This window comes from Sorex araneus, chromosome X (assembly GCF_027595985.1).
Source record: "Sorex araneus isolate mSorAra2 chromosome X, mSorAra2.pri, whole genome shotgun sequence".
NCBI lineage: Eukaryota > Metazoa > Chordata > Mammalia > Eulipotyphla > Soricidae > Sorex > Sorex araneus.
The window spans coordinates 346711778-346735654 of NC_073313.1; the positions used below are offsets into that span (position 1 = coordinate 346711778).

Sequence of the window (23877 nt, forward strand, 5' to 3'; positions counted from 1 at the left end):
CAGAAGAAAGGCAGGTGGAGGAGGGAATCTTTCTCATATGTGGGATATAAAGATACATGGTAAGGTGTAAGGCATCAACAAATGGCCAAAGGTAACAGAAATGGAAAGCTCTGGTCTACAGAACTAAACTTACCTGGAGGATGATGCCGAAAGGGTGATTGGGAGGGGTACCTGGGACACAGGTGGAGGGAAGCGGCCACCCTGGTGCTGGGTTCCAATGCTGGGATGATGTATGTATGAAACTATCTTTGATAGTATTGTAACTGGGGCTGGAGCGATAGCACAGCAGATAGGGCATTTGCCTTGCACGCAGCTGACCTGGGTTCGATTCCCAGCATCCCATATGGTCCCCTGAGCACTGCCAGGAGTAATTCCTGAGTGCAGAACCAGGAGTGACCCAAAAATCAAAAAAATAAATAAAATTTAAATTAAAAAAATAGTATTGTAACTGTAGTGCCTCAACAAAATGGGTGTGTTTGAAAAATAACACCCCCTGAACGACACGAGCCTTGTTCTTTTTCCCTGGTCACTTTCACCAGTTTCAGAACTCTTACAACAAAGGTGTAGACAGTGCGGCAAGAACTACATTTACCTAGAGGTAAAAGTTCTTATGCAAGGATGGAATTTGAAATCCCCTCTCTGGAGACTTTTAGTTATGAAAAGAGCAACCATGAGTGGCAAGCATTTTTGAGCACCTACAGTATGCCAGGTATTGCACTAGAAGGCAAATTGCTCATTACTTCATTTCATCACTTCATAGTTTCTGAGGTAGATACCAGTGGCACCACCTTACAAAAATACATCAGGGCTTGGAGATGTTAAATGACTTGTCTACATTGACACATGACTATCATTTTTATTTATTTATTTATTATTGAATCACCATGAGATGCAGTTACAAAACTTTCATGTCTGAGTTTCAGTCATACAATGCTCGAACATCCATCCCTCCACCAGTGCACATTCTCCACCACCAATGTCCCCACTATATTCCTCCCCTTTCCAATCCTCTCCCTCTATGGCAGACAGTTTCTCCCATACTCTCTACTTTTGTGCATTATGGCTTACAATATAGATAGAGAAAGGCTATCATATTTGGTCCTTTATCTACTTTCAGCACACATTTTTCATCCCGAACAATCCCTCCAACCATCATTGACCTAGTGATCCCTTCTCTATTCTAGCTGCCTTCTCCCCCAGCTCATGAGGCAGGCTTACAACTATGGAGCAATATTCCTGGTCCTAAAAAAAAATATTTCTGGTCCTTGTGTCTGCTGTTCTTGGATGTCAGTCTCATTTTATATTCCACAAATGAATGCAATCATTCTATGTCTGTCCCTCTCTTTCTGATTCATTTCACTTAGCATGATACTCTCCATGTCCATCCACTTACAAGCAAATTTCATGACTTCATCTTTCCTAATAGGACACACACATGACTATTATGGGACAGAACAAATCTAGCCTGTGCCTGTAGGTATAAGGCTATTTCTAACACTTCGTATCTTGAATAATTGTTTTATTTCCATCACATGCCGTAATGTTAGAAAGCACTGCTGTAGGAATCCTATGATTCTGTCTACAATAAAAGTCTGATCCAAAATGTTCTCCCTGGAAAGATTTTCTGTTGGAAATGGTACTAGATCCAGACCCAGATATCTCATAGAAGAAAGCATACCCCAGTATCCCACAGAAGGAAGCATATCCCAATATCCCACAGAAGGAAGCATATCCCAATATCCCACAGAAGGAAGCATATCCCAATATCCCACAGAAGGAAGTGTATCCAAATATCCCACAGAAGGAAGCGTATCCAAATATCCCACAGAAAGAACCATATCCCAATATCCCACAGACTCACAATGTACCTTCCCAAGTCTAGGTCTTAAAGATTCCAGCACTTAGGCTTCAAACCACTTCTGATTAGGAGATTTGCTTTAAGCCAAAGCTTCAGACTCTGCAGACAGCTCTTGTTTCAGGAAGGCCATGAACCAATGTCCACAGCTTTCATTTCCTTTTTAGTTCTCTTGCCTAATAGACGCTCCTTTCAGAAGAAATTAGCATTTTAATGAGCAAAACAGTTGGAAAGGGCAGTGCAGGATTTTAAAGGCTTTTATGTCTAGAGAAAAAAAAAGAATTCTGTGAGTGAATTTGTCATTCGCCAAATATACTGTCCCAGTTTCCTTTCGCCTTTCTTTCTAGAACTGTGGCAGGCACACTTTCTCTCAGGATCCCTGACCACTTTCATTCTAGTTCTTGCCCTGTCAGTGATTTTTCCAGGGGTAGCAAATCACTCTACAAAGAGGGGTGGGATTGGGTCTTCTTATGGGTTAAATTGTGTGTCTCCTTTCCCTCAGAATATGCTGAAGTTCTAAATTCAGAACATGCCTTTGTTTGGAAGAAGGGTTATAATTTGTGGAAGTGAAGTCAGATCTGACTGTTATCCTTACAGGGGTGGGAGAGAAAGGGATGCCCTGTGACAGAGACAGACTGGAGCAGTGACTCAACAGCCCAGGAATGCCACGGGGAACCTTTTGGGTATCAGAAGCTGGGAGAGGTAAGGAAGAACTCTTCCTTTGACTCTTTGGAGATCATACTCTAATGGTGCTTTGATTTCAAAACTGTATTCAGAACAGTGAGTGAATACATTCCTTTCTCTTGTTTCAAGTCACCTGTCTTTGTGGTGCTTTATTAACACAGTCCTAAGATAATAATATGGAAGGGCTGTCCATATTTTATTATTGGCACCAAGGGTGTCTGTCTCAGGTTAAATCTAATGAAAGGACCATTTTAAGGGTTTGATGGTGTCGAGGCAAACAAACAAATAGACCAGCCAGTCTCACAGATGTTGGATATTAACCCTAAGTGTTTTAGGCATCATCAGTGAATTGCCTCTTTTCCTCCTCCCAGAGAAGCTTACAGTGCTCCTGTGAGCATCCCTATCCTCTGAGTTAATCTTTTTACCTTTCCTCTCTGCTTTACCTCTCATTGCCACGGTTCCCCAAGTCAGTCTTGATTGCTTGTAAGCCAAAACTTTCTGGTAATTCTGGATTTTGTATTTGTAGTGAATTGCTTGCTTTTCTATTTCCTCTATAGCCTTTTTTTTTTTTGCCTTTTGGGTCACACCCGGCGATGCACAGGGGTTACTCCTGGCTCTGAACTCAGGTATTACCCCTGGCGGTGCTCAGAGGACCATATGGGATGCTGGGAATCGAACCTGGGTCAGCCTCGTGCAAGGCAAATGCCCTACGTGCTGTGCTATTGCTCCAGCCCCCTGTCCCCATAGTCTTTTTATATTTTACTATAGAGCAATGTTCTTTGCTTAAACACAGACACCATTAATGCTGTGCTCCTAATATTTGGGAGTTGATGGACTCTGAAATATATCTACTTCTGGGCATTGGTCATAATTACTTGACTCAGGATTCAGTTGCTATAATTCCTGACAACCCAAAAGGGAGGTCCCACCATGGGACTGGGATGAACCCGGGGTGAGTGACGAAGCTACCCCAGCATCAAAATGGGACAGTCTAGAAAGCATAAATGCATGGTATTGTTACAAGCTGTTTTGACTTAAGAGACAGGACTCCCATCAGGAAGGACAAGCTGAGCTGGTCTGAGGACTTAGTCTGGAATTTATGGTAAAATCCGTGCTTTCTCTCAGAGAACTAGGAGTCTAGAGAACTAAGTTTGGGATCTTAATCTCTTACTGTGTTTATCCAAATAACTGCAAGTGTTGGTAAGAAGTTGACTTAATTGCTTGATTAATTGTTTGACTTAATTGATATATACAACTAGAGGAAAAGAGAAAAGCAATATAGATATCCTAGGAGACAGAGCATCTCCTTGAGTTAATCTCCCCCAGAGAATTGCCTCTGCTGGAATGTTTTGCCTCTGTAAATCACACAGACATGCGGTCCTATATCTCTGACCCCTTCAGATGTTCTATAAGCATGTTAGCAGCTCTGCATAAAATAGGCCATTTTCACCATGAGTCTGTGGTCCCCTCTCTCTTTGTCTCTCTACTGGGGAGACCTGGGGAGGACGAGAGGTGACTTGCGGTCACAGAATGCATGCATTGTATGGCACCCCCACACTTTGTGAACTCACACTCTGTGTATTTTATCATTGGCACCAAGGATGTATGTCTCAGCTTAAAAATAATAAAAATACCATTCTTGGGGTTTGATGGTGTCCAGGCAAACAAACACATAGACCAGCCAGTCTCACAAGTAGATAAGTGTAAGATTTTTAGTTATAGAATCATAAATAAAGTCTACATTTAGGAGCCAAGTGCTTCCTTTGTTATTAATGACAGCCACTGATCTGAGTACTTTAGAGAATTGATTTCATCTTTTCTTACAGCTGCATAGTATTTCACTGTGCATATATACCACAATCATTCATTCATCTGTCATTGGACATGTGGGTGTTTTCGTATCCTGGCTATTGTACTAAACATTGCAGGAGCTTAGGTATGCATATATATATTTTTTAATTAATGATTTTGGACTGGAGCGATACACAGTGGGTTGCCTTGCATGCGGTCAACCCAGGTTTGATTCCTCTGTCCCTCTTGGAGAACCTGGCAAGCTATTGAGAGTATCCCGCCCACTCGCAGAGCCTGGAAAGCTACCCATGGTGTATTTGATATGCCCAAAACAGTAACAAGTCTCACAATGGAGATGTTACTGGTGCCCGCTCGAAAAATTTGATGAACAACGGGATGACAGTGCTGTAGTGCTATAATTAATGATTTTATATTTAGGGATCAATGCCAAAGAGTGGGATCATTGGCAGTTAAATTATTTGAGAAATCTCCATACTGCATCTCTTGGAGACTGAATCAGATGGCATCCCCACCAACAGTGGAGGAGGGTTCCTTTTTCACCAGCCCCACCCCCAACATTGGTTGTTTCCAGTGTTGTTAATACATTTCATTCTCATTGGTTCGAGGTGATAGCTCATTGCTTTAATGTGCATTTCCCTGATGATAAGTGGTAATAAATACTTTTTCATATGCCCACTGTCCATCCATATGACATTAGGGTAAGTATCTGCTCATCTCTTTTCCCCATTTGTTTGATGGGGTTGTATTTGTTTTACTGTGATTGAGCTTTATGAGAGATTTATACATCTTGGTATTAGACCTTTATCTAATACCTTGCATACAAATATTTTCTCCCTTTTAGAAGGATGTCTTTTTATTTTTTGCCCTGGTTTATTTTGCCATGAAAAAACATTTTAAATTTGATATTTTCCCATCTGTATGTTTTTATTTCCCTCTGGAATCAAATCATTGAAGACACCACCAGAGGAGGCTTTAAGCCATGTGGGCTCTGCTAAGGGTGTGTTCCTGCATGGTGTTATGCATGATATATACACATGTACATTGTATGTACACATGATGTGCCCACGTAGTGTGTGTAATATGTGATAGTGTGTGTTTTGTACATTTGCCATGTGTGAAGGTATTGTGTGCACAGTATGTATGTGCTTGTGATGGTGGTGGTGTGTGTGCACATGGTGTGTGTGCAGGTTTTCTGTGTATATGTCACTTGTGCATGTGATGTGTGTGCAGGTAATCTGTTTGCATGTGATGTATGACATGTGTATGTGATGTGTGTACATCTGATGTATTATGTGTACTGTAGTGATGTATGTTCATGTGATACCCATGTATGTGATCATGTGCATGCCATGTGTGTACATGATGTATATGCATGTGATGTGTATGTGCAGGTGCCAGTCTCATGGCCAAGGCCTGAGGTCAGGGTGGGAAGCTCTGACTCTCTAGAGCCTGAACGTAGCTTCACTGCTGGGAACGCAGCCTACCAACTGGGGAGGTCAGTGGGGGGATGTTGTCACATGTATCTACATACCCATGCCATCAAGTTTGGGGCACTGCTGATTTGTTCCTTATGGAAACCCATAGGGCATCTGAGCCCACAGCTTCTGAGCATGAGACTACAGAAGAACATGAAAGACATTCAGGGCAGCCGAAAAACAGCTCTAGCAACCACAAATCACAACAGCAACAACCAAAACAATATCAGTGGGAAGGCAGTATTTATTAAGCACGGGTGCTGTGCCAAGCACTTTAGTCTGCTACCAACACTGAGCAATGGGGGCTTGTCATGTCTGTCCCACAGGTGAGGAGCTGAGGCTAGGAGTGGCTGGGCTGTCGTTAGGTGCTGGGAAGAGGCAGAGCAGGCTCCTGACTAAGTCCTCTTTTACTGCAAAGTGGCCCTTTCAGTGATCACTGGCTTGTCGAGTTCTGATGACTGAACCATCAGCCACATCTGCTCATTCTTCTATTTCATCCAGCTCAGTGTTTCTGGGGGATCCCCAGAGCATGGCACTGTCTGGGGTCCCCCGAAGGAATGGCTTCCTGTTGTGCCTGCCACACAGGGAGCCCAACGCTTCCAGGAATATTTTTCTGAAGGAAGAGGACACAGCGTTGTAGAGCACGGGAGTCACGGCCGAACTGATGTAGAAAAGTGTGTTGGTCACCATGTAGAAGTAGTGATAGAAATCGTAGAGTGTTCTGAGGAGAAACCCCACAAGGCACGGTTAGGCACCAGTCACCCCTCTCAGCTGGAGACAGTCTCCTCACACACCACCTTTTCGAGGTGAAGCCTGACTGAGCACAAATGTCAATCCAATAACTGCTCCAACACTGGTTACTGTGGCCTAATTTATGTTAGCCAGCTTCTGTGAATCCTCATTTTTGCTGTGGTTCCTAGTCACCTGGTACTTGAAGGCCCTTGTTGAACCCACTGAGACTTTGGCAGATTCAATGGCCAATTGACAGGGACTTCCAGCCAATCCACTGAAACACTGATAGCCTTTCTTACTGATTGACAGGGGCCTTCCACCAATCCACTGAGACATTGTCAGCCTGGTGTTGTTGGGTATGGTCAAGAAGCTGTGGCTTCACTAGGAGATGTAGCAGTACATGAATCTTTCTGAGAAGCAAGTCTCCTGTCACCAAGATTCTCTGCTATGGGAAGGACCTGTATGTGCACATGTCCCTCCAGGAAGAAGCCACTGTTGACGTCACTATTTCTTTGGTGGCTACGTAGTCTCTCTCTGACCCCAGAAGTGTGATATCAGGTTTGAATTGAGAGGTCGTAGCTTCTAAAAGGAAGTTGATGAGATCCTCCCACTGTGTCAATTATGGACTCACGTGGTCTGGCCTGTCCATTCAGAGAGTTCAGCTCTAAATTTACCTCTTCCTTCTTTGCCAGAACATGGCCTTTGCTACTCTAGCCTGCGATTAGGATGCTTGTCCTGCCCTGGCTGCTTGCACATCCATGCATCCATGTCCTGCACATACCCACAACTTGGCGATTCTGCCCAGACACACTGCAGCAGGCCAGCTAGAATGGACATGCAAGTTGGAGAAGACACGACACCTAGGGAGCAGGGGTGTGGGGAGAGCAAAGGACACCCGTGGTTCAGCCCAGTGGCCCCCTCTGTGTGTGTTGGGGTTCTGCTCCTACACTTACTCAGTCCACCCATCCTCGGAGATGTAGCAGTACATGAGCCGGCGGGCATGGTAGGGCAACCAGCAGATGACATACACCGCCACAATGGCCCCTGCAGAACAGGTGAGGAGAAAAAAGTGACAGACTGTACAGACCTGTCCTCGGTTATGCCACTGTCGGAGATGAAGGTGCCCACAATGACATCATTTCCCCTGAACTTGTTCCTGGAGTCAAACTTCGAGGTTATCTGATTCCTGTCAAACTCACCAAATCTGGTTCTATCCAGTCCTCTAAGTGGATGCCCACTTTAACACTAAGCTACTGACTGCCATGCTTCTAGAACCTTCCAGAACCTTCTGATCACTAGCCTGTACTCCCGACTCAGGACTCAATGTTACCACCTGGCTGTCTAACTGTGTATTCTCACTAATAACCTCTCTCCCTCCTGTGTTACTTTTCCTTGATTGGTGCCACCAACCTCCATCTGACACTCAAATCATAAGCTCGAGAATCTTCTTATTTCTCCATGAAACCCAGATTGAATCCATTTATAAACTCCTCTTTAGCATTTCTGCACCTTCCCCCTTATCAACATGACCCATATCTCTCCACTGGGCAGTGACAGAAGCCTCGTGATTAGCCCCTTCCTCCCTAATTTCCCGCTCCCTGACCCCTCCTGCTCCTCCCTGATCAGCAGGCTCCCTCTGTTAACTGGGAGCACATGAGAAATGGCATCTTTGACTTGGCCCCCAGAACTGCTCGGCCAGAATCTCGGGGTGGATCCAGGAGTCTGCTCTACACTATCCACCCCCTCTTAAAAGCCTTAGGAGAAGCCCCTCCCAAGACTGCAGGGACAGTTTCTCTCAGCAGCAAGTGTCCTGTCCTCCCAGGACACGGACCCCCTACATGACTGTCCATGGGGTGTGGAAGGAAGTCCAGGCCCCTTCCTTTCCCTTCGCCAGTTTTCATATCGGTTGCACCACACTACCCTCGGCACAGCCCTCCGATTTTATGAGTGGAGATCCCGTCCCTCATGCTAACCTCCCAGGCCTTAGCCAGTGCCTGGATTGCAGGGGAGCTTTGGGGGGACCTCTTTCCCCTGTGCCATTTATGTTGCTTTGGTTTGGAGTAGTGCTCTGCCTAGACCTGGCGTGGTGCTCGGGGGTTGCTCTGGTAGTGCTCAGGGAACCAGGCACTCAGACTCCCTGCATGCAAAGCTCCCTGTGCCTTTTCAGATTTCCCTTAAAAGGCCAGGTTGGCCCAGACAAAGTACTGTTCCCTTATATCCTAAGACCCCCCCAGCTTCCCCAGTGAATGCCCAAAATCTCATATAGTACCTGACCCTTATGAATTAGGCACAGTAAGAGCTTAACAACATTAAGGGATACTAAAACAGAGCAAGTGTGACAGGAAACTGCAATAAAAATTATGTGAATGTGGCCTCGTTCAAAATACTTTGTTGTATATGAGATTGTCAGACTGCCAGTGACTGCTTTTCAAACCTTGAAAAGCAAACTGGATACGGAGTGGACTTGGAGAAATAGACACAGAGACCAATATTGCATTAGGGGAAGTGGGAGAGTTCTAGGAACCACATTTGTGGACCCAGCAGGATTCCTGGACGGCAAGTCCTGAACTCCAACAGCATCTCCTTCCTGTCGCCATGACCAGCCTCCTTAGGACATGGCTAGGTATCTTCTCATTGGCCCTGTTCTGTGAGCAGAGATGCCATTCTTTCCTCTCATGATACCACCATCCTTTCCAGGAAGCGGTTGCTGATTTCACAGAGTCCCTAGGACACAGGGGGACAAAATTAGGTCTAGAAAGAGGAGGCTGCTTGCTTCTGGTCCCTTGGCAGGCCTGGACACCAAACCCTCCCTTCTTCTCTCTTTTGGGGCACCGGCAAGGACTGAGCACTTAACTGAGCACCTGGACGCTGCGTTGCAGGCCACGGATCTGGCCTGAGACCCTGCGTCTCATCAGGATGGCTTGACTCTTCAGGAAAAATGCCTCCTTTGACTCGCTTGCTAGCACCAGGCAGCTGGGGACAGAGCTGCCGGTGGCAGAAGTGGACGGCACTTGGGAGCAGAGGGCCATCAGCTGGCTTACGGTGACTCCATTTAGGACAGCAGTCAACGCCAAGGGGAGCACAAAGGACACCAGCACGTTCACCTGTGAAGATGATTCCAAGGGTTATGGTGGATGCATCAAGCACAGGTCTCTTTGGTCATCAGGCTGCTCCCATGGACCCACGGACCTGCCACCATGGCAGGGGACAGTAAGAGGGCAGTCAGATGATGTTGAAAGGCTCTGATAGTAGGGTGTGGACAATTAAAATAGAAATGGTAAGAAAAATTGGAATGATTCTAGGCTGCCCACCTCTAAATTAGAACAATTCCACAAAGAAAAAAAAATAGAGAAAACTGAAAGGAGAACATTAAACTTTTTAAAAAAAATCTTACAATTTCAAATTATAGTATAAAATGATAGAGATTGAATCACCCACAGTTCCCAGAATCTTCAATATTTTCTAGAATGAAAATACTAATAAAGAAGTATGTTCAAGGGGCTGGGGCAATAGCACAGTGGGTAGGGCATTTGCCTCGCACGTGGCCAACGGGGGTTAGATTCCCAGCACCCCATATGGTCCCCTAGCACCGCCAGGAGTAATTCCTGAGTGCAAAGTCAGGAGTAACCCCTGTGCATTGCCAGGTGTGACCCCCCCCCAAAAAAAAATAGAAAAAAATACACACACACAAAAGAAAGATGTTCAAATAAAAAAATGATATATATCAAAACAATATGGTATTGTGAATAGGACAGGCTCTCAGACAAATGGACTAGAATTGAGAATCCACAGACAGTTTCTCAGTTGTCTGGACAGGCTTTGTGAAGAAGAGAAAAGTATGAAGTGGAACCAAGAGTCTCTTCAGCAACTGGTGTTGGGAAACTGACAGCTCACATGCAAAAAAATGACCTCAGACCATGCACAAAGTCAAAACAAAATGGATTAAAGACCTGGTGGTCTTAAATGGATTTATGGATTTATCCATAAATTATATTGAAGAAAACAGGAAGAGTATGATAAACATGCTATCAAATCTAGACGCAGCTTCAATGATGCCATACTATTAGCCAATCAAACAGAAGTAAAGATAAACAAATGCCATATTGAACTAAAAAGCTTCTGCAAAAAAAAAAAATGACCAGAATAAAGAGACTGGGGAAAAAAAAATTGCCCGCCAGTATGTTGCTAAGACTTTGGCAATTCAAATCTGGGTGTATACTGCTGCACGCTGGACTAGTCTCTGCCCAAGACTTCTAAATGGAGACAGAAAGGTCCAGTTTTTCAGGTAGCTGGAGTTACTAGAGATGACCCCACCAGCTGCCTGCACTCCTCCCACCCTCTTTTACCTGGATGAAGATTTGGAGCGTGAGGCGGCTCACCAGTACCGTGCACACTCGCGACGCAGACTCTGGCTCCCCGCCGGTGGTCTCCAGCTCATGCTTCTGGCCCATGATGACGGTCATGGGTAGGGCGAGGCCGAATGAGATGGCCCAGACCAGCGACAGCAGGCGGCGGGTCCTGCGAGGCGTCAGCAGGCTGCGGGCGCGCAGGGGTCGGCACACAGCCAGACAGCGCTCTGCGCTCAGGCTGGCCACGCTGAGCACCGTGGCGTAGGCGCACAGCTCGCGCACGAAGTAGTAGGCGCGGCAGCCCAGGTCGCCCAGGACCCAGGGGTAGTGGAACCACACGAAGTTGTAGAGCTCCACGGGCATGCAGATGAGCAGCAGAAGCAGGGCGGAGAGCGCTAGGCTGAGCACGTGATAGCGCAGACGCCCCCCGGGGCCGCCCCGAGCCTTCAGCACCACGTGCACGGACAGCGCATTGCCCGCAGAGCCCAGCGCGAAGATGAGCGAGTAGAGCGCGGTGACCAGCACCTTGGTCCACAGGCGTGTGTCCACTCCCAGGCGGGCGTCCAGGCTCAGCGCTGGGCCAGGGCTGGGCCGCGGGGACCGCGGGCTGCTGGTCTCCATTCCCTTTCCCGCGGCTGCCCTCCCTCCCTCTCACTGCTGGAAACTGGGCACTGGGCTGGATGCCCGGTTAGTGGCTGGTGAGCGCCACCCCCTCCTCTCTGGGAACCTTCAGAATGAGAGGACACGCCCCCTGAAGGATGACTTAGGGTCAAAGCGGGAACTGCTTCTCCCCTGATTCTGGGTTCAGCTGGATCCAGGGAAGTCCGTGCTGGGTAGAAAGCAGGTTCTTCTTAGGAACCCCAAAGATTTGATTTGGGCTAGATGCTGTACTTATTAGCTATGGGACTTTGGGCTATTTTTAAAGGCCTCTTTCTCAGTCTGTTTCTGCATTGGTCTTTGTTTGGGGCCCCACCATTGGCGTTGGGGGGGCAGTGACATTGCAGTGGTGGGGATCCAGCCCCAACCCTGCGCACCCAGGCACGTATTTCTGCCCTTTGAGCTCTCTCTCTCTCCTTCTCTCTCTCTTCTTCTCTCTCTCTTCTTCTCTCTCTCTCTTCTTCTCTCTCTCTCTCTCTCTCTCTCTCTCTCTCTCTCTCTCTCTCTCTCTCTCTCTCTCCTGCCCACTACTTCTGCATCTTCTGCATTTAAAATAAAAACCATCCAGGAGCCAGAAAGATAGTACAGCAGGGAGGGCACCTGCCTTGCATACGGCCCACCTAGGTTGGATCCCTGGCACCCCATATAGTCCCCTAAGCCCACCAGGAATAAGCCCTCGGTGAAGAGCCAGTGAGTAGTAAGCCCTGACCACTGCTGGGTGTGGTGCAAAAACAAACAAACAAATGCATTGCAAATTTTTTGTGTACATTTGGTCAAATAAGTTAAACCTGTGAGAAAGACAGTCTAGCCCAGCATTCAAGGCCATCATGCATGCTGCCATAGCCGAGGTCCTGCCCTGCTGTCCCAGGACCTCGAGGTCATGGACCTACATCACTTCCACTGTGAGCAGCTGTCACTCTTGCTGAAGGGCTGTTTCAGCACTGCACTCAGACCTCAGGGAACTGTGCCACTGACAGGTGCCTCTCATGGCCCCATCTGTCCCAGCCCTGTGAGAATGTCTTTCTTTGGGAGCCGTAGAGCATGAGTAAAGAAGTGTGTTTAGCATGTTTAAAACTTCTTATGTGTTTGTTTTGTTTGGGGGCCACACTCAGCGGTACTCAGGGGTTACTCCTGGCTCTGCACTTGGGAATTACCCCTGGCAGTACTTAGGAGACCATATGAGATGCCAGGGATTGAATCTGAGTCATCCGCATGCAAGGCAAATGCCCTACCCACTGTGCTATCGCTCTGGCCCCAAAACTTCTTATTCATCGCTTTTCTAAACCCCTTAATCAGGCCAGAGTTTTAAAGCTAAAAGGCCCTTAAAGAGCCTTTGGACCTTATCCATAGAATTTATTGAAGCACAGCCTTGTTTTCCTAAATTTCTGTCTTCAAGCAGAGTTGTGGTGGTTGCATGATGGTTTACCTTCCTATCTGCATATACAACCATATTCTCACATTGGAGGATAAGACTTCAACATATGGATCTTTAGGGAAACAGCTAACTTAAGTCATGAAAAAGATAATTCACATTATCTGTCATCAGAGAAATGAGGATTAAAACAAGAGTGAAGTAGCACTACCGTCCACCACTAAAACAGCCCCAGCCCAGAAGACTCATACACCAAGTGTATCAGTTGCTGGTGAAAATTCATTGCTGGTGGGAATAAAAATGGTATAGCCACTTTGGAAGACAGTTTGGCAATTTGAGACAAAACTAAACATATACCTGCCAGAGGAATCAGCAATCACACACCTTATTATTTTCCCAAAGGACTAAAAATTGATGGCTGCACAGAAACTTACATACATATTTATAGCACTGTAGCACTGTAGTCCCGTTGTTCATCAATTTGCTCGAGCTGGCACCAGTAACATCTCCATTATGAGACTTGTTGTTACTGTTTTTATCATATTGAATATGCCATGGGTAGCTTGCCAGGCTCTCCCATGCAGGTGGGATACTCTCGGTAGCCGGGTTCTTCGAGAGGTTGAACCCAGGTCAGCCGCATGCAAGGCAAACACCTTACCCGTTGTGCTATCACTCCAGTTCATATTCATAGAAGTTTTATTTATAATTGCTCTAATTTGAAGGTATCCAAGGTGCTCTCTGTAGATACATGGATAAATGAACAGTGGTACATCCAGATAGAGAAATATCATTCATCACTAAAAAGTAGTGTGTTATCAAGCCATGAAAACCCATAGAGGGAAAAAGAGACACTGAGGTTGTTTTCCAGGCCTCTGAAACTATTCCATATACACTGTATAAACTATAGGTGTGAATATGTGTCATATCCAAACAGCAGACAAAATCAGGAGTGAAACTTAATATGAAATATGTATTTTGGGTGACTGATTGGTTGTAATAAATGTGTCCTCGGATGCAGGAGTTGGCGGTAGGGAAGGTTGCACATGTGTGGAAACTCTATCCTTTCAGCTCAATTTTGATATATGAACTGTTGCAAAATTTTTTAATTTACGGACTTAAAAAAATGATGTGATTTCCTGCATGTTCTGCCCCCTACTGTGTCACATATTGGTGGAGCTAAGGCAGTCCAGACCTGGGCCCAATGGACCACTAGGGTGATTAAGTTGATGAGACAGACATGAACTTACGTGTATCTGGCTCTGGTTCTCCTTGAAAAATGAGGGGCGTGGCTGGCGGGGACATCAAGCTCCTCCTCTTCCTGTCCAGGAGGCTCTCTCTAAGCCAGTGTTCTGGGAAATGACCAGGTGGAGCCCTGACAATGAGTGATAGTATGTATGACACACACTTTTGACACATGGAAGCTCAGAAGCATTCATCCCATCTCCCAAATGTTTCCACCAGAGACCAGATGAAGGCCTGGTGGTGAGGGAGAGAGATCAGGAAAGACTCATGGGGGAGGAGGCTTGACCTGAGTCTTAAAGGGGACAGGCTTGAAAAGAAAGAACTGGTGAGGAAAACATTCCAGGAAGGGGTAAGAGCTCAGGCTTAGAAATGCGAGCTCTGAGATATTCGTGGGCTAATCAGGGGCTCTGGGACTCTAAACTTGGCAGCCTGGAGCAAAGGGGACATCCTGTGGCTTCTTCCCAGTCAGCAGGTAGTAGGACGGGGAACAATAGGGTACTGTTTTGGGGGACTTCAATCTGGCTCTCTCTCTGTGCTCATTTGGGGCAGCGAGGAGTCCTTGGACGCTGTATCTTAGAAACAATGGGGAGTGTGTGAAATTGATGAATTCCAACAGGAAGAGTAGTGGCGTGGCCCGAGAGGTAGCTGCTAAGGGCATGTGCCACCTACAGGCTGGCTGCCAGCACCCCATGTTACCCACCTAGCACTGCAGGGGTGGCCTGGAAATCCCAAAACAGCACTGCATCTTCCGGCCCTCACATTGAACAGTTGGCCTGGAGGCTCTCCAAAGCGGCTCCTTGGGCACACCATCGGGAAAGCCCCCTCCACTTCACTATTATTAATTATTATTATTAAATTTGAAAAAGCAAAACACCAGAAGCACGTAGTACTTGTATAGTGAAGCTATCAGTACTGACCTCTAAGGATTCACTTCTGCTTTTTGAGGCTCTGACGGTCCTATGTGTGCCAAGGAGTCTCTGTGTACAACCTTAAGTATCCCTACAACCACCCTAGGAGGAAGAGGTTCTGTGTTTAATCCCTCTTTTTTTCCCCCAGATAAGGACAGGACGGCTCTTACAGGCTGAGCCAGCAGCCCTGACCCCCAGCCTCACCCCGCTGGCTGCGTCAGAGGGAGCCCAGGTGTTGGGTGACTCAGGCTGTGAGATTTAACCACCACGCAGAGCTTCAGGGAAGCCAGTGAAGGCGTCCCCATTCCTAGGTACGCCAGCTACAGCAGCGAGGGCTCCCAGCCAACTTAGCAGGACCCACGTCAGCTGGCGGCCCTGCCTCCTGTGGACACACGCACTCACGCACGCACGATGCAGTGGGGAGCACCACACCCCTGCCTCATAATCCCCTTCCTGACGTCCCAGGTGCCACGGCAGCACTTTCCTATTCAAAGCACTGACCCACAGGGCCTGTGGGGGAGCCTGAGCAGAATGCAGAGTTCTCACGGCAAGAGCCCACCCTGGGTCTCCTCCCGAGTTCTGGTTCGGTGCTAAACCCTACCCCCGTCATCACTGGCAATCTTATCACTTGTTGGTCAGGAGGGTTCTTAAAATATCTCGACGGGGTGGATTAAAAATAGCAAGAGTGCCAGTGGCACCGCGCTGTGGAAGTGTCTGGAAGTGTTTGTTTTCTCCCTGACACTGAACCATTCGGGGCATTGGACTGGTGGTGATTTCGCAGGCGTGGGGGTGGGGGGGCATGGGTTCCAAGGCTGAGTCCACCAGGCCCTCCCTGGTGCTTTGCTTTTCAGCAGTGATGCCAGGGCCCTGAAGCACCCCACAGATGTGATCTGTGCTGGAGGCATCACCCCTGGAAGCCACCAGGCCGTTTGGGTCGTGACTATGTACCCATTGCCTTGTGCCTTGTGAGGATGCCAGGCACCTTCCACGTGTGCTTGCATTTAAGTCCGCCGGATTCTTGGGCAGGGCCCTTGTGGAGGGACGAAAGGAGAGAGAGAGAGAGAGAGAGAGAGAGAGAGAGAGAGAGAGAGAGAGAGAGAGAGAGAGAGAGAGAGAGAGAGAGAGAGAGAGAGAGAGAGAGAGAGACAGAGACAGAGAGAGAGAGAGAGAGAGAGAGAGAGAGAGAGAGAGAGAGAGAGAGAGAGAGAGAGGAGAATGGCCGTGGTTTCCCCCCACCAGTGGAGCAGGGTTGGGAGAGGTGCAGGGTGGTAGGTCTTAGCATGCTGAATTGCAGAGACAGAGGAGGAGGAACAGCACCCGGGGGGCAGGAAAGGTAAGCCAGGAGCTGGAGAGATACAGCAGGGGCGGGGGGGCATTCGCCTTGCAGGGAGCCAACCAGGACTCAATCCTTATTCTGATCCTTTGAGCACTGCTAGGGGCGATCCCTGAGCACCGAGCCAAGAGTAAGCCCTGAGCACCTCAGGGTATAACCTTCCTCACCCACCCCCCAAAAAAGAATACAGTCAAGAGCCTGCTTATCATACTCTTGAACCTCTTTTTCTCAGGCCCGCTGTGCTCCGGGGTGTCACCTTTTCTCTGGGGGAGATGGCAAAGATGTTTCCATCAAACGAACAGTGTCTGTGCCCAGCCTGCAGCCTCCCTCTCCCCTGGGCTGTCAGGGGACTGCCCCTAGCCTCATGCCCTGTGGCAGGACCATGAAATCTGGATTCTTCAGAGTCCAGCCCCCTCCCCCCTCCCCCACCACCACATGTCCACCACTCCTATCAGGATTCAAATTCTCTCTTGGGCGCTAGCTAATGCTGGGCTTGGCCACTTCCCATTGTGTAACCCACAGCCAGGTCTCCGGGCTACCATTTTCTTCCGTAACCTTAGAGGGTGCTGAGCAAATGCCGGGCAGAAGGGGCTTAAAGGCTTAGCTTCCCGGTGTTCAGGGAAATGCCCAGACCGGGGCTGGGGCAGAGGCTGCTGCCCACGGGAGGGAGGTCTCAGTGCCCAGCTTTCCCCGACTACCCACGGGCCACTGAGGGGATTCAGAGGAACAGGGACTTCCGTGAGGGACAGAGAGCAAGTCCTGTCACTTTGGGGGAGCCACTAGGAAGGTAGGAAGCAAACGGGTCTGTGCACCCAGCAGTGAAGGGGTTCTCTCCCCCGACCCCTCCTCCTGCCACAGCCTCTTGGGAGACAGAACTTGGGGGTTCAAATGTGCAATCTGCCCTTTATTTTATTTATTATTAGGGACGGAGGTCGATGTGGGGTTTCAAAAGTGAGATCTGTCCTTTGTTTTATTTCTTTTTAGGGAGAGGGAGTCACACCCAGCAGAGCTCAGGGCTTACTCCTGGGCCTTTGCTCCGGGATCACTTCTGATAGTGAGTGCCAGGGATCGAACCCGGGTCAGTCACATGCAAGGCAAACAAACGCCTTGTCCACTCTCCTACCTCTCTCTGCGCCCACCTATCTGTCCTTCAGTGCTGTGCCACCGTTGTGGGGGGGGGGCGGTGGAGAGCCCCTCTGAGTCTCCCTCCACGGTCCTCCCTAGTTGGTGCCAGAGGCAGGAAGAGGTGTGCCCAGCTGTGGAGCCACAGGGTTCAGGCCCCCCATCTGGTGTCCCCGCAGGCCATCCGTCCCTGGGAACTGGAGTCTGCTGGGTCTCTGCATCCTAGGGATCAGGGGGTGTCTGTGTTGTTTGTTAGCCACTCCCCAGGTGGGAGAGGATTTGCAATTCAACACTCTGCTCTTGTGACTTGGCGGGGCTCCTGGGGCGTAAAGGGAAGCCGGAGGCCCTGGGCTTAGTGTCCCCAGCCCGGCCTCCCAGCCTCTGGGCTGTCTTCACCAGCCACTGGGTGGCTTGGGAGACATTCCTCTGGGGCCACCAGGGAGGAGGCTGTCACTATCCCGCCAGTGGGCCATGGAGGAGCAGGAGGGCACCTGCGGCTCCAGCTGGGAGACCCCACAGGACAAAAGCAGCCCGGAGTCCCCTTGGTCATGGGTAAGGGACTGCGTCAGGCCATCCGTGTGCTGCCGCCCCAGCCCGGGAGGGATCCTGGGTGCCCGGGAATCTCGTTTCGGACTCTCTCCGAGCCTCTCAAGCCCCACAGGGGGACTGACTGCTCGGATTATGGCCGCAGCTACGGGAGGGTGAGAGCTTGTCCCCGAGGGAGAAACGTTTTCCGGAGCCTGGATAGAGAATCCGTCATGATGGTTTCGATGCTGAAGTCAGGGACCGGGTTCCTTGCTTGCGGGGTGTAGGGCACTAGGCTGGGGTGCACCCTTGCACCCTCACCTGGGGCTGTCACTGAAGAGTCCGGAAGACCTCGATGCACATGTGTGGGATGTGCCCTCCAGCCCCTGTCCACCTGGGGGCTGTGCCGTCCGACTCTTTCCTGTCCGGCCTTTCCTGAAACTGAGCCCAGACCCCAAGACTTGGTTAAACGCAGTCGCAACAGCAGGTGGAGGCGAGGGGCTTGGGCATTGCGAGCCGAGTTGGGACTAGGATTCATGCTGGGCTCCTCCGTCCAAAGGTGCAGGGCGGGGGTGGGGAGGGTCGGCTGTGGTGAAGACAGTGTCCCCCGCTCCCAGCCCTGGTCCAGCCAAGCTGCTGTCTGGACCCTCAGCTGCGCAGGCCCTGGGGGCCTCAGCCTTTCTGGGAGTTTGGGTCCAGGCTGTCACATTTGCTCAGGTCCCCCAACGCATCCGTGTCTTGTCACTTTAGTTCCTCCATAGTGTGGCCTTGTCCCTTCAGTGGCAAAAGGCTCTGCTGGGGGAGGGGGGGCTTGCTGTGTGCACAGTCTGCAGTGCACTGGGGGGGGGCTGAGGAAGAATGGGGGAGGGGCCTGGAGCGTGTCCTGTCTCTGCCAGCCCTGAGAAACTGTGTCCACAGTGTGTGGTGCTAGGAGAAGCCTCACTCTGGACTTCACAAGAGACCCCCTCTACAGCCCGTGCCAGAAAGGGGCCTGTCCCACCCCCTGGCAAATGCAGCGCCAATTAGCACCCCCACTCGGATTCAATAGACCACATTTGTTCGGTTGGCTTTGGTTTGGGGCCACACCCATAAAGGAGTAAGCTCAGGAATTACTCTTGGCTCTGTGCTCACTGGCAGGGCTTGGGGGACTCTCTAGGGTGCTGGGGGTGGAACCGGAGTTGGCCTCATGCAAGGCAAATGCCCTACCTGCTGCACTATCGTGATGGTCTCAGATTTATTTGGTTTGGTGGGGTCCCGTGGGGGGGGGCACAATGCTGGGGCTACTCCTGGAGATATTCCATGATGGTGAGGTGGGCCCGACGGTTAGGGGCCTGTGGTCCTCAGGGGCTACCAGGGCTCTGCCCGGCAGTACTTCGGGTGGGGTCGGGGGACCACACAGTGCCAGGATCATATTCAGGGCATCACGCATGCAAGGCAAGTGCTACATGCCTGTGAGATTCTTGTGCTGTGCTTGGCAGATAGACCTCCGTGTCTTGTGCCGTTCTGGGATGTCTTGGCGCTGTCATGGCCCCCTGCTGACCGAGGAGCCACACTGAACTCCCAGGAAGATCCCCCCAGGACCCCCACATCTCCCCAACTCTGAGTTGTGCGTCTCATTCTCTGGGGTCTTGTTTCCTTAAGCCCCGCCTCCCTCGTCTCTCTCTCTCTCTCTCTCTCTCTCTCTCTCTCTCTCTCTCTCTCTCTCTCTCTCTCTCTCTCTCTCTCTCTCACACACACACACACACACACACACACACGCACACAGATCTCTCATCTCACAGCTGGAAAAGCTGAGGCAAGGGATAAAGGTCTTGGCAGTGGCAGCTGAGGGCTGGTGTTAAGGGAGACAGGAAGCTGGCCAGGGGGACCCCTGGGGCCACTTTGAGCCCCAGTCCTGCAGGCGCCCCCAGAGGGAAGCCCTGCCAGTAGTTTTCCTGCTTCTGTGGTCTGCACAGCCCTCACTTCCCCTGCCCGGATGGGCAAACTCACTTGTCACTAAACTAACTTAGGATCTAGAGCAAAATTAAAATAGAAGCGCGACAACATCCCCGAGCCACTGTCACAGGGGTGACGCTTCAGTGAGGTCCCAGAAAGGGTTCCTGCCCACCTGGGCCTCCCCTAGCCCCGCCCCCTTCCACGCCCCGTTGCCGGGGCAGCGTTTTGCTCCAAAGCCCGGTTTAGCCCCCTCGGCAGCTCCTCCATGGCCCACAGGGCTCTGGCGCCTGTGCTGGTGGCATAGATGGTTCTGGTTCTGGGTGGGCCCCAGCAGGGGCTGCCAGGCCGGAGCTGTAGCGCAGATGGGCTGACGGGTTCCAGGGAGCAAGAATTTGGCTTGGGCTGGTGCTGCTTCTGGAAGGATCTGTCTGACCTGCTGTATCACAGGGAGGGGATGGAGCACAGAGAAGGGCCGCCTGAGCACCGCAAGGAAAATCGGGGAGGCCTCGCCCACAGATGGAGCCAGAGAAGGGGGCGGGCGGGGTCCTGGATTGGGCCTTGGAGGACAGAGTAGGTTCAGGCCCAATCGGGGAAGCAGCGAACAGGAAGGCAGAGCGGGGAAGGGCGGCCGATGCCGTCCCAGAGGCCTGGCACCCGTGCGGAGCACTTGGGAAGGGAAGGCCGAAGGCAGTGCCTGAGCCGCAGCTGCCAAGGCGGGCAGCCTGGCCGGGCTGGCTGTGCCGGGACGGGTACTGGCGGCCCCGCCATCCTCTGGCAGCCGGGCAGCCTCTGAGACACCTGATAGCCTTGGGCTGATGACAGTCCCTGCGTGTCCTGGACGGGCTTCAGACCCTCCGGGGGTGTGCAGAGCCCCCCTGTAGAGGCCTGGGTCCCACCTCGGACAGCCCAGGGGGCACCACCTGTGAAAGGGCGGGGTGGCATCTGGCCGGGCGCAGGCACAGGCCAGGAGGGGCCGGGGAAGGCGTGACCAGGAAGCTGGCCCTGAGCCAGCGTCAGGGAAGAGTAGGGTTTCACCCAGCAGTGCAGGGGGCCAGGTGGGAGGTGCGGCGGGGTGAGGGCGGGGCCTTGAGAGGACAAGGCGTTCCCTACAGCTAAGCCTCCAGGGTTGGTGCCACAGGCCGCTTGGGGTTTCCTTTCTCCTCAGCCGGCCCCTCCATGACCTGTGGAAGCAAACAGTCAAAGATGTGCGACCCAGAGGGATGGTGTGTGGGTGGGAGCGTGTGTGTGTGTGTGTGTGTGTGTGTGTGTGTGTGTGTGTGTGTGTAGGGGGGAACAGGAGTCTTCAGGACCTGAACTCAAGCCCCTGTTGTATTTGATTATTATTTCACTATTTATTTATTGGAGGTTTGGGGGACACACCTGGTGGTGCTCAAAACTCACTCCTGGCTCTGTGCTCAGGGATCACTCCTGTCGGGGCTCTGGGGACCATATGGGATGCCAGGGATCAAACTGGGGTCGATTGGCTGCAAGGCAAGTGCCCTTCCCATGGTACCATCTCTTCTGCCTCTCATGTCTCCATCTTACAAGTTTGGGTTCCCTGGAGTCTTACTTTTGTCACCTGCAAAATGGGGCTTATTGTACCCAATAACACATATCCATAGGTGCCGCTGGTACATGGTAGCTCATCATCATCATCATCATCATCATCATCATCATTATCATCATCATCATCTCATTGATCGTCGATTTTCTTGAGTGATCATCATCATCATCATTATCATCATCATCATCTCATTGATCGTCGATTTTCTTGAGTGGTCTCAGTAACGTCTTCATTCATTCTAGCCCTGAGATTTTAGAAGCTTCTCTTTACTCGTCCTTTCCAATGGTGCCGCATTTGGTACATGGTAGCTAAGAAGAATCACTCGTATCACTTCTTCAACGCTCTTGAAGGTGTTCCACGCTGCTCTCTTCCTCCTGCGCACTTCTGGCGCCAAGTCGTTCCTCATGTTGAGTTCTTGACCCAGGTACACATAGCTGCTGCACTCGGAAATATTCATGAAAAACAAACTAGTCCCTGACGTTCCATTTGCTCTCATTGGAACGAACATCTCTGAATGCAGCAGCTAAGAAAAATAAAACCATTAAATTGGGCATGGGGTGGGGGAGGGGGAGAAAAAGAAAGGTTGTAGCTCATAGAAAGGCTGTTGTTCATAGGTAAATAACCCAGGGAAGCGGAATTGAATTCGTTAACCCTGGCACTGGTAGTTTTAGTGGCAGCTCTGCGAGGAGGAAACGCACTAACCCCTGAGGATCTCGAGTTTACTCTTTAACCAGACATTTAAGCTCAGTATTCAAGACCTCTCAAAAACTCCCACCCGCGTTCTCTCAGCTCAGTTCTCTCCTGCTGTGTCATATGCCACAGCTGAGCCCTGTGATTGTTTGGTTTGGGTTTCTGGGCCACATGGCATAGTTCAGGCCTTCTCCTCTCTCTGTGCTCAGGGATCACTCTTGGTGGGGTACAAGACTCCATAGGCAGTGCCGGGGGTCAAACCGGGGCCAGCCGTGTGCAAGGCAAGCGTCCTTCCTGCTGTCCTGTCTCTCTAGCCCCTTGCGTGCTGTCTTGGGAGACACTGGGCAGTTACGCTTCTCTAAATCCAGGAGGTGAGTGTTTGGACCCAGTTCTGCCTGCTCCAGCTCCTGTGCTCTGAGACTTGACTGTGGCCTGGACCCTGGCAACACCTGGACAGAGGTGGACATCACCCTCCTGAGTCCCTTTCTTCAGCCACCTCTGCACCCATGCCCGAGAGTGGTGTGGGCAGACACGTGAACTCCAACGCCGCGCGCCCCCCCACCCCCTGTCACCTGAAACCCCTGTTTTCCTCCCTGGCCAGAGAAATTGTGCATCCAGGCTCCTCCCTTGATCTCGCCTTCAGGTGAAAGGGTGGGAGGCCTAGAGCTCCCCCTGGAGGTGGTCTCTGCCATGACACACAGCTACTCATAAAGTAATGGGACTTCAATGACAAGAAGTTAGGATGAAGTTGGGGGATGTCACTCAGGGATGGAGAGCTTGTCTTGCACTTTTGATCTCCAGTGACCAAAAAGTGGATGAATATGCTGACTCAGTGTGACTAAATGGCACAAGAGCATAACCACTGATTGTTGAGTCTATTGGAATCCTTCGCCATTCCCCTTGGGATTTCTCTCTCAGAGCTGTGGGAAAACTTTCTGCTTCTTGCACAGATACCGCAAATCCATCCCATTCTTCAGAATCACAGCCCTACTCATCCTTCAAGGGCTGCCACAAGGGGAAGGGGGAGGGACACTGGGGACATTGGTGGTGGAAAATGTGCACTGGCGCAGGGATGGGTGTTTGATCATTGTGTGACTGAAACTCAAACATAAACATTTTGTAACTGTAGCTCATGGTGATTCAATAAAAAAATAATTTAAAAAGGCTGCCACAGTGATCGTGAGATTTGAGTTAGTGCCTGATGCATCCTCGTGTGAGGTAACTTCTGACTTTTGTTCCGCATTCAGCTCTGCCTCTAGCTCCCAGCCTGCCACATCCTAGGACTTTTCCACTGTTTCCTTTCTCCCATGGAGCTGTGACCCATGGATCACCCCAGGGCGTAGAGGGAGTCTCCATCTCAGCAGCCCCCACCCCACCGAGCCCCTAACACACAGCCGCCTTGGCTTGAGCCTGTCAGTCTTCTACCCATTGTCCTGATGTAATTGGTTTTGCTCTGAATGGGGTGATCCTCCTAGCTGGGGGTAGCACAGGTGCTAGGTTGGGAGCTATCCCCTACCCCTATCTGGCTCCCAGAGGTGCTTCCCCCTGCTGTGTAGACTGTAGGGTTGCAGTCCCTTCGAGCTTTGCTGGGGAGGGGGTTTATTTTGGGGCCACACCTGGTG

The 23877-nt window shown here is 50.4% G+C and overlaps 2 protein-coding genes across 8 annotated transcripts in view; one reads left to right on the forward strand and one right to left on the reverse strand.

The window, feature by feature from the left end:
- Positions 1-6052: 6052 nt before the first annotated feature.
- Positions 6053-11573, reverse strand: NTSR2 (neurotensin receptor 2). Of its 2 annotated transcripts, none has more exons than XM_004609407.2 (4): positions 10905-11571; positions 9413-9662; positions 7512-7602; positions 6053-6547 (listed from the first exon to the last, which is right to left on the reverse strand). In XM_004609407.2, exons 1-4 carry the CDS (start codon positions 11526-11528, stop codon positions 6307-6309), a joined length of 1206 nt encoding a protein of 401 aa, XP_004609464.2. In that variant the 5' UTR covers positions 11529-11571; the 3' UTR covers positions 6053-6306. The 2 variants fall into 2 exon arrangements, with proteins under 2 accessions (XP_004609464.2, XP_054976990.1); XM_055121015.1 differs by having other exon boundaries at positions 6378-6547; positions 9420-9662; positions 10905-11573.
- Positions 11574-17987: 6414 nt separating this feature from the next.
- Positions 17988-23877, forward strand: part of LPIN1 (lipin 1) — a 158187-nt gene continuing 152297 nt past the window's right edge. For all 6 annotated transcript variants that reach the window (XM_055120998.1, XM_055121000.1, XM_055120999.1 and 3 more), the window contains exon 1: positions 17988-18093. In XM_055120998.1, the coding sequence (XP_054976973.1) occupies positions 18013-18093 (81 nt within the window). In that variant the 5' untranslated portion in view covers positions 17988-18012. The remainder of the gene's footprint in view (positions 18094-23877) is intronic.

Excerpts from the sequence above, each read along its gene's own strand:
- NTSR2 (XM_004609407.2), bottom strand. The coding sequence starts at position 11,528 with ATGGAGACCAGCAGCCCGCGGTCCCCGCGGCCCAGCCCTGGCCCAGCG. Across the intron at positions 9,663-10,904 it reads CGCTCCAAATCTTCATCCAG|GTGAACGTGCTGGTGTCCTT; the intron begins GTAAAAGAGGGT and ends TCATCTTCACAG. Across the intron at positions 7,603-9,412 it reads ACGCAGCGTCCAGGTGCTCA|GGGCCATTGTGGCGGTGTAT; the intron begins GTTAAGTGCTCA and ends CCTGTTCTGCAG.